At 38.2% G+C, this 10,888-nt stretch overlaps 1 protein-coding gene across 1 annotated transcript; it reads left to right on the top strand.

Annotated features, from left to right (window-relative positions):
* The first annotated feature begins 385 nt into the window (after positions 1-385).
* LOC107558517 (5-azacytidine-induced protein 2-like) lies at positions 386-902 on the top strand. The gene is made up of 2 exons (XM_016242171.1): positions 386-566; positions 653-902. The coding sequence occupies exons 1-2, from the start codon at positions 492-494 to the stop codon at positions 857-859; spliced, it is 282 nt and encodes a 93-aa protein (XP_016097657.1). The 5' UTR covers positions 386-491; the 3' UTR covers positions 860-902.
* Positions 903-10,888: the final 9,986 nt, after the last annotated feature.

Genomic DNA, 10,888 nt, shown 5'->3' with positions numbered 1-10,888 from the left:
AATCTTACTAGTAAAATATTAAATGTTGCAATTATTTTGTTGAATTATTACATTGTATTATTAAATGTTACTAGTAAACTATTAAATATTACTATATTGTTGAATTTTTAAATTGCTTTTATTATGCAAGTGATATTTATTACTAAATATCACTGATAAAATATTTTATATTATATTGTTGAATTATCACATTATTTTTATATTATTAAATGTTATTAGTAAAATATTATAAAAGGGAAAAATTCTAAAATATTAAGTTAAAATAATTGTGTTAAATAATTTAACACATTTACAATAAAAGTCTGTGCAGCCAGTGATCACAAGGGTTAAAAACAAAGAAATGTGAGCATTTTCATGAATTATTGACTAAAAGCTGTTTGTTCCTGCTGTGACGTGTGTGTGAACTGATCCAGCTCTCAGGCTCTCAGTGATTTTAAGTGTTTCTGCAGCATTTCCGTCCTGAAGCGCCTCCGTCTGAAGGACCGCAGTACATGAACAAAGCCTTCAGCGCGTACCGCGGCATCTACATCGAGAAGGAGGACTTACAGATGGAGCTCAATAAAGTGGTGCTTAGACGGCTCATCCTCCTCGTGTGTGATAGTCAAACCCTCATGAGTGCAGACGAGTAACATATTTCTGCCTTCTCTTCCAGAAAAAGGAGAAGCTGGATTTAGAGAGGCTTCTGAAGGAGCAGCTGCAGGCCAAAGAACTGGAGCTGCTGCAGCTCAGATCGGAGATGGACACGAGCCAAGGTGACGTTCAGTGTTTCATCACGCTTTCAGGAGTCACTACCACACACTCACTAGTGCTTCTGAAGAACTGGGACAGAGCTGTGCTCATGCTGGGCAAACAGGAATGATGTAGCTACAAATGCTTTCAGTATTATTCATTTATTATATGTGTCCCTGCAGCACAAAAGCAGTGTTAAGTCGCTGGGGGATATTTGTAGCAATAGCCAACAATACATTGTATGGGTCACAATTATACATTTCTCTTTTATGCCAAAAATCATTAGGATATTAAGATCATGTTCCATGAAGATATTTTGTAAATGTCCTACCGTAAATATATCAAAACTTAATGTTTGATTAGTAATATGCATTGCTAAGAACTTAATTTGAACAACTTTAAATATGATTTTCTCAATATTTAGATTTTTTTGCACCCTCAGATTCCAGATTTTCTAATTATTGTATCTCAGCCAAATATCGTCCGAGCCTAACAAACCATACATCAATGGAGAGCTTATTTATTGTCAAAAACTTGAGTACAGAAAAAACAGAAAAACTATTCTCTTTAGATGCATATCAGTTCCTCATCACATCTGTGTCCACCCACTGAAGAACTTCATTCGAACACATGGAAGCATCTGAAACCAGACTGCAATGTTATCAGATCAATGTCTGTATGATGTAAAGTTGAGCACTGCTACAATAGTTCTCGTTTGTGGCTGGAGCAGCTCTTGATCTGTTTGACGAACACCGATGTGACATTCGACTCTAAACTTTGATGATTGAAATATCAACAGATTTCCTGGAGCTGGTTATGTTTCAAGATTTTACATTAAGTGTTGGCCCAAAACAGAATCAGATTTAATGGGTTGAGAATCAGAGTTTAGTGACGTACAGTACAGAAAAAACAGAAAAACTATTCTCTTTAGATGCATATCAGTTCCTCATCACATCTGTGTCCACCCACTGAAGAACTTCATCTTCATCTCGCTCGGCGCTGGTGTCGCTGGTGTGTGACGGGTGGGTGTTTTTACTGTCTGTTAGTTACTCATTAGATCTCTCTCTCTCTCTCCATCAAATAAGTGACACACTTTTTCCACAGGCCCCATTCGTCTCATCCAGAGCCACTTCTCATTTCTATACTTTTGTGTTTTTCATTTGGATTCTCACCGGCCACAAACCCAGAGGAGTCAGGAGAAGTGCTCGCCGCCTCCAAGAGAGGCTGTTTTACATTAAAAATGCTTTTGAGTTGAGGTAACATCATGCTTTAATAATGTACAACACCAGGCAGCACGAAGCAAAATGCATTTTTAATTACTAAAGTGACTAATATCTAAGGTTCTGCTTTGAGGTTTTTGTTTCATTAAATATTCATGTGTTTTTTTCTTCTTCGCATCCGTGCATCTGAGCCCCACACCTGCACTTTCTGCCAGAGACGGCACATTTACACACTTACTAAACACGCAACACACCTCTCAACACAACCGGATGAACGTTGTTCGCTCCCAAATCCACCTACAATCCCCTGAAACAGGAATCCAGCGAAACACACGACCGTGACACAATAGCGTGTTCTACCTCCCGATACGATGTTGACGCTCATCAAGGTGACATTTCAGCTTAAAATATGAATGCGTCTCGCGCGAACGTCTGAAAGCGTTTTGTGTTCTGATGATTTTATTACCTTCAAAGAAAACAAAGACTCGTCTGTGAACCTGGAGCAGGTGAGGAAGATTAAAAGCGCTTAATCTCTAATTTTGGGGCGATTAGCGTAAAGTGAATTTGTGGTTTTGAAGAGGACGGGATTAGACATGGAGACTCCTGCTGAAGGAGAGATTAGAGCTGCTCTCATTTCAGACGACATATGAATGACAGACCTGGACGACTCAGGCCTGATCTGACTCACGGATTTCACAGAAAAACTGCAGCCATTCATTTTGCCTTTTCATTTTATATAGACCCTAAATGTCGCCATGTAACTCATGTATTCCTTTACAAGTGCATTACATTCCGAGCAAAACTTAAGCACAGCTTATGCAATGCATTGGTCGCCATGCTTCATTTTGTTAATCTTGATCGAATAATTTCAGCTCTACAAACTAGATCAAATTTTCATTCGGATCAGCTCAATCGAAGGTTTCTGGAGGATTTTCAGTCTGATTGTGGCATCAATTATGAACGTATGAGACACAGTTTTTTATTCACTGAAATATTTTCTCTGCTGCAGCCTTTCAACACGTTCAAACTGGCTCGTTATGTTCGGTTGCGAAATCCTTGAACTCCAGTCAGTGTCGTGTGATTTTCACTAAAGGTGACAAGAACATAAACGAGTCAAGTTGAGTTTGAGGCTTGTTTGGAGACCACCAACTTAGTTAATAAAGAGGCAGACGTGCCCGCGAATGTGGAGAGCATCTTTGAGGAGAACAGCGACGACGGCTCAATGTGCTTTACTGTGTGTTTCACTCGTAGATCTCTGTTTGAATAGCAGTGGTCAAAAAAATTAAAAAAAAAAAAAATTAAATTATGTAAAAAAAATTTTTTTTATTTAATTATACTGCAAAAATTGTTTTAATATGTAGAATTTTTGTCTGGTTTTCCAGTACAAATATCAAAACAATCTAAAATCAAGAAACATTTTCCCGAGAAGAAATATTCCCAGAAAAAAAGAAAGTGAGATTATACTTAAAACAAGAAAAAAAAGCTGTTATTATAAACAATAATCGTGTTTCCCTTTAAAGTAAGTTTAAGTTTATTTTTCTGATCCCATTGCCAGATTTTTTTCTCTTGTTTTAAGCATAAACTCACTTAATTTTGGTAGATTTTTTTTAAGAAACAAGACTTAATATCTAATAGAGCAAATAGTAATTTGTCATGTATCTTGATTTAAGTATATTTAGATACATTTAATGGGAGAAGAAGAAACAAAAATGATGAATAAAGTCATGTTTTTGCAGTGTGTATATATGCAAAAAAAGAGTATTATTTATTTATATTTATTTATTTTTAAAAATGTATACGTTTATTCATTAAAAGGCAATAAATTGATCAAAAGTGACAGTAAAGACGTTACAAAAGATTGCTTTTAGATGCATTTTTGGCAGTTATCATGTTGCATTTAACTGTTTTAATATTTCTAGTCAGTAAATCATGCTAGTGTTGGTTTTCCCAGCATGCATAATTTTGCATTCGCATTGTTTGACTGTTTGTGACGTTAGGTTTACATTAATTGCATGTATTCTGTGGTCACATGAAAACAAAAACCGTTGTATTTGTTACATTTGAACCTTTTATTATGCATTTGCTTCAGTGTGTGTAAGCTTCTCTTCAGTCTCTGGAGGCAAAAGAGAAAGCCCTTCAAAGGGAATAAAAAGCGGTCAAATGAAAACCAGATCTGTCCACAGGTATGTCTTTGTTTAGCTGCAGATGTTCAGAATCATCTGTGGTTTGAGAGTCAATCATAAAGAATAGCTTCCTCGAATTCATGATTAGTGTGTGAGTGAGTGAGTGAGTGAGTGAGTGCGTGAGTGAGTGTGAAAGACAGTGAATAAAGCAAGAGAAATGTTAAGTGAAATACCTCCAAAAATAATTCAGTCTTGCCAAATATTGACTATTTTACCCAAAATATTTGTGCATGCTGTGTATGTTCATGCTTGAGTGTCAAAATGTACAATCAAGTCACATTTATTTGTATAGCGCTTTATAAAATACAGTGTGTTTCAAAGCATCATAAAGATAATAAACAAGAAAATAACAGTTAATATTATAAAATTAATCAATTATGAAACAAATTCACTTCCAGCTATAAAGCAGCTCTACATTTGGTTCTATTTTTAAAGAATATATGTACATAATGCATGATGATAATACGTAATACACATAATATGTGATTCCTCTTCTGTTTTCCAACGCTTGACATATGTAAGTGAAAGCCGTGGGTCTGGATGTACCTGAGCTGTTTCAGAGTGTTCTCTGAGCTCACGGAGGGGGAGACGCTGACATATGGCATCTCTCTCTCTCTCTCTCTCTCTCTTTCTCTCTCTCTCTCTCTCTCTCTCTCTCTCTCTCTGTGCGGCTTTTTTCTCCATGTCCAATCACATTTCCAATTGCCTCAACAACTTGAAGCACACACGAGTGAAAAACTGATTTCTCAAGCTCTCAACATCTCGGCTCAAGATGAGTGTCCCTCTCTCTCTGCTGGAGCTCCTCCACTCGAGAGCCAGTGATTAAAATGTGACCCTTGACTGGGGGAGGTTTGGGGGGTGGATGCCACGTCGAGGATCTCATTAGCATCGCCCCGCTATTGACACTCGGAGCAGGGCCGGAAAAGTTGGTGTAAGACGTAAATATGTGGTTTGTTTTTTGCCGGCTGTCTTTGTAGAGGAGCTCTTGTGGACTGAGAGGCTCTTCTTTACCGGCGGAGCGACGAGACGGGCATAAAACACCTTCTTTCTTCATGCTAATTTATTCAAGTGCCAGAGGTTACGAATGTCTATTCAGATGTGATCACCTACAGTCATAATTGAGAGATTAAAATGCAAAAAGAGCGAAAACCCTCGACGTTTTGGATAAACGGAAGCGTGTGTATCTGGCAGGTGTGAGGCACTTCACCTCAAACACGCAGACACACGCACACGCACGCACGGAGGCACACACACACACACTTACACTCTCTCACTCACACACTCACACACACACTTACACTCTCTCACTCTCTCACTCACACACACACACACACACACACTCTCTCTCTCACACACACACACACACACACACACACACACAGAGACACGCAGATGCTTCTTTCTCCTCCAGTAACCCAGAGCACTCAGATGGCACTTCCACCAGAGCAGCCCAAAGACATTTGGAGAGTTCTCTTCAAAGCGTCTCGGATTATATCCACACACACACTGTCCTGAGGGAAACCTTTGAAGGAAACGTCGAGCCGTGACGCTGCCGGCCACCGCAGGATGTTTTGTTTGTTTGTCTAAACCTATTTCACACAGACGGTTTGTCATCGAGCTGGTGGGTCTCGCACAAACGGCGCAGATGGGAGAACCGACAAATTAAACCAGCATCATCTAATCATAATCTATGATGTAATCATAGCCTGATGCTTTAGACTGTGTTTTGTTCAGTAGTGCAAGTGTAATAATGTCTATGAGGGGAAAAGGTCATGAGATGTGCGAATGAGGATAGTCTGATCACAGATTGTATTATAGGAAAATCTCACAAAACCTGTCAATTTCATGGCTGTCTCATATCTCACAATAAAATAAAATAATACAAATAAAATAAATAAATAAATATAAATAACACAATTAAATTAAATATGAATACAATTTTTATTACATTTTGCATTTAAAAAACTACATTTTAGGACCGCACTTTTTCTTAAATATGCCCATTACAATAACTAATTAAACATATTAATTAAATATACACATTACAATAATGAAAATTTGGTGGTATGATGTGCTTAGAGAAATGTTGAAAGTGCAATTTCATTAAATTATACATATATAGAGAGAGAGAGAGAGAGAGAGAGAGTGTGTGTGTGTGTGTGTGTGTGTGTGTGTGTATGTGTGTATGGAGTGAGAGTGAGAGTGAGTGTGTGTGTGTGTGTGTGTGTGTGTGTGTGTGTGTGTGTGTGTGTGTGTGTGTGTGTGAAGGTGAAGTGTCTCAGGTCTCGGCTCACAGGATTTTCTGAAGCAGTAACAGGATTTTCTCATTGTCCTGAGAGTTCCAACGTGACGCGTCTAGACTTCTGAGTTCCATTTCTCTCCTGAAGAGATGAGCTGTTTACCCAATAACACTTTTCTTCAGCATTTCTGTTCTCCCGAACACAGAGCAGCGTTTGACTTCCATCAGCCACATTAAAGGATGAGCCGGTCTCTGACCCGGCAGCCCTGCGTGATTCCAGCAGATGAGGAGTGACACGCGGTTCAGAGGTTAATTTGTGTAACAGCCCAATTTACATACAAATGACAAATGACAGAATTTTTCTCTCGCCAAACGTTCACTGTCGAGCACATGAAGAGCGCCGTGGGCTCCCGCTGCCTCGATCCTCTGAAGTCGGGCACCTTGTTTCACATTAATCTCAAGCGCAGGTCAGCGACTTCATTTGCTAAACTTTATCACAGTTTTTGTCCTGCTCGCGCTCTCTTTGTAGCGGCTTCTCATTGCCTCTCTACAGACGGAGAGGATAAGCGTTTTAAAGACCACAAAGACTCTGTTCTTTTTGCTCTGAAGCCATAAATGAATTACTGTGGGTGGAAATATATCCAGCGCCGCAGAATTCAGCCTCTCTCTCTCTCTCTCTCTACACACCATAACTTCTTAAGAGATTTCCGCCCAAACCAGCTCTCCAGTTCTCCCTTGGTGTGATTGGATTGATTGTTTTTCTAATCCAGGGAAAATTACTCGCTAAAAGGGTCATATAATCACTGCCAAACGTGTGGCGGGCTAAACTCGAAGTGACTTTATTCCTTGTGTGATTATGTGTGAACGCATTTTTCTCATTTTCTGCTGTTTCACTGTCTTTCAGTTCTGCAGTGAAACTCTGAAAGGAATGGATCGAGAACATCAGGGTTTGGGGTGAGAAAACGGGTCCCAAAAATCCCACTGAATGGAACGACCTGAGCATTCTCTACACATCTACAGAAGAGCACAGATACACAGAACAAGAAAACATCTAGAAACCACACCGAACTTCTGTTTTGGTCAGTTGTATAATTCTACTTAAGAAATGTAGTTTAGGGACAAATTCTCACTATACTAACTAGCATGCATACTACTAGTATATTGGCTGTTTATTAGTACTTATAAGCACATATTAATGCCTTACTCTGCACGATCATATTTTAGATCCCTTAATCTGACCGCATACCTAAGTTTAACTATGACCTTACTAACTATTAATAAGCAGCAAATTAGGAATGTATTGGCAAAAGTCGTAGTTAATAATTAGAATTGGTCCCCAAACTAAAGTGACGTAAAAATTTCAAATTAAAGTTTGAGAATCTCCGACTGACTTATTGACAGAACATTCAGGATCCAAAAAGTAACAAACAGTGATGATGTAATTGGATTCAGATATATTTGCATACTGAACTGTGATTGGCCTTTCCTTTCTTGCGGTTATCCATTCATCTATAGCCGCTTTAGTGATTGATCTTGAGTTAGAAACCACTAGCTCGACCACTGTTTATTGCATTTATTGCTGATAAATGCTCAGTTGATTGAGGAATCTCACACAGAATCACAGCTGCGGTCACATTAGTGAAATTTCAGCTAACTTTTGCATAAAAAAACGGGTAAATGTTATTAAACAAGGGCAGTTAAGAGTGAAGCCTAAGAGATAAGAACATATTAACAATAGCATAGATGTATGAAGCACAGCTCACACAGAAGTCTCCAGATTGCATGGGCTCCTATTGAAATGACAATTTCAAAATGTTATCGCACCTTAACGCTTGCATGGCAACAGTTTTTCAACATTTTGTCACAACTTCATGTTTATTCCATTTACTGTAAACTGATACTATTTTGTATTGGGACTACATGAATCATTTTTGTTGACATGTTGAAATTAAGTGTAATTTTATGCATTTTTTAGTAAATGAATAGTGTTTAATATCAAGAGTTTCCTCTAATAACACGGGAATTTAAATCTATTAAGTTGGTTCAGCAAAACATTATTTGTCGTAAGGCTCAATATGTTGAAACATTTTCCTTAACTTATTTGTGCATTGAACAAACTCCATTTTTTTGATTGCAGAACAGAGATTCAATGCCGCAAATGCACATCTACTGTTTGCTCGACTTTGAAAGTTTGCTGCTAGACTTTTGTACAGGCATCGTTCACGTTAAACCCCCGAAGAAACGTCACTAATCGTCAAATTGTTTTTAATTAGAGATGCTGAGAAACGCTCTTCTGCTGAGACGGAGTTTGATACGCAGCGGCTTGCGTGAGACGATAACACTGACATCTCACTTTTGTAGGATTAGTTGGATTGATTTTTCAAGAGCGTTGGGAACAGAAGAAAAGAGGACTATCATATTAGACTCTAAATAGAAAAATAAATTATGATTGATTGGTGCGGTAAACATTAAGGGCCCCTGGATAGCGTCCACTTCATTCTGGCAATCAGATCAACATAAATTTCCAATGTCATTGTAAAAGTGTAAACAGACTCTTATAAACACACAAGTGAGTCTCTGAGAGAAAGTTTTGGGGAAGTAGTTCTTCTTGCGATCTGTTGTGTGGATCTTTATGCAGAATAGCAGCCGCGATTCAAAGCCCTGTGAGCAGGTATTGATCTTCTCAGTGTCTTTGATCGCAGATCTCACCTGTCTGGGATCATAAAAACTCAACAGCCTCCGCTGACCTGCGCACAGAGATTAGCACACGTAACTAACCCGCGTTAATGAGCTATAGGTGCTAATGCGAGAGGGGATCTGTCTAATTAACTCAGATCAAAGACAGGAGCGTAATCCCCAAACAAACCTGCCGATCAGAATACGCTATGAGACAGAGCGAGACTTCAAACAGGACCGGGAAAAACAGACCGGCTGAACTTTTTTGACACCTTGTACTTTTTAATCATATGCGTGCATTGATATTTCAGCGATCAGAGGGGATGAACGTTACCGCTCCTGACAACCTGAAAACGCTGCAAACTTGGAGAGAAATGTGAGTTTGCAGACAGAAGAACCGACAAACCCCAGTTAACTTATATATCAAGCAAACACTTGCCTATTTTTGGCAAACTAAACTTATTACTACACTTATTAAACCTTGTGGTGGAGGATTCTGACCTTAACCAGTGAGAAACCACCTAGCAACCACTAGAAACACCCTAGCAACCACATAGCAATGCACTTTAAATGACTCAGGAAACACCTAATAGTGACTGCATAATTGAAAAAAATATAGTTATTATCACTATTAACCAATTGAATCCTTTGAGCCTTTTTAAAGAAACAAATAGGGCATTATTTGATCCCTAATGCACTGTTTTCTTTGTGAGAATGTATTTACAAGCATATCAAAACCTGAACAGGCTTGCATCCACACACACACACACACACACACACACACACACACACATGCACAGTCTATTTCTGAGCTATTTAATATTTCCTCTGCTCGGGTTCAAGGGCCGAGGCCAGAAAATCGTGTTTCTGTAGTGTCCAGCTCTTGGGACAGTCACAGCAAATGTGTAATTTCACAGCTCTAAAGCACATTTGCACAGCGCACACCTTTCCCACAAACTCACTCACACTCACACTGACTGGGGTCATTCTCAAAATCACTACAGCCAATCAATTAGACACGGCCGCTGAGAACCGGCGGACACACACACCGCAGCCGCACACCTGCGACACACACACACACACACACACACACACACACACCCCCACACACACACACACACACACACACACACACACACACACACACACAGATCCACCAGCTCCATGACAAACCCGCTGATGTGAAAAATTATTCAATAAACAAATTGAAAACAGAACAAATAAAAACATGAAGCAGTATAATGTCCACTGAAATTCTGTACCAAATAAAAATGTTGGTCACAGTTTAGTTTGGGGACCAATTCTCACTATTAACTAACTATTAATTATGACTTATGCCTCAATAAACTCTTAACTTGATTATTATTAATAGTTAGTATAAGCTCATTGTTAAGTTTAGGTATGAGGTCGGATTAAGGGATCTAAAATATGCTCATGCAGAATAAGACATTAATATGTGCTTTATAAGTACTAATAACAGCCAATATACAGTACATGCTACTAGTCAACTAGTTAATATTGAGAATTGATCCCTAAACTATGTTACCAAAATGTCACTATTGAGAAACACCCCTCTGTTAGTCATAAACACAGATATATTAATACACATAATACAAGTTATATAACATCATTTTATTATTGGTATTGTTGTTGTTGTTATAATAATAATTATTATTAGTAGTAGTAGTAGTAGTAGTAGTAGTAGTAGTAGTATTAGTATTAGTATTATTAGTATATATGATTATGAATTATGAATACATTAATTAGTATAATTATTTATTAATACAACAGTAATGTAACAATATTAAATTAATATTGTTAAATGTAATATTATTAAGTTC

This window comes from Sinocyclocheilus grahami, unplaced genomic scaffold (assembly GCF_001515645.1).
Source record: "Sinocyclocheilus grahami isolate Dianchi unplaced genomic scaffold, SAMN03320097.WGS_v1.1 scaffold647.1, whole genome shotgun sequence".
NCBI classification, from domain to species: Eukaryota; Metazoa; Chordata; class Actinopteri; order Cypriniformes; family Cyprinidae; genus Sinocyclocheilus; species Sinocyclocheilus grahami.
The sequence above is the reverse complement of the archived record's forward strand: the minus strand, read 5'-3'. Positions and strand labels throughout refer to the sequence as shown.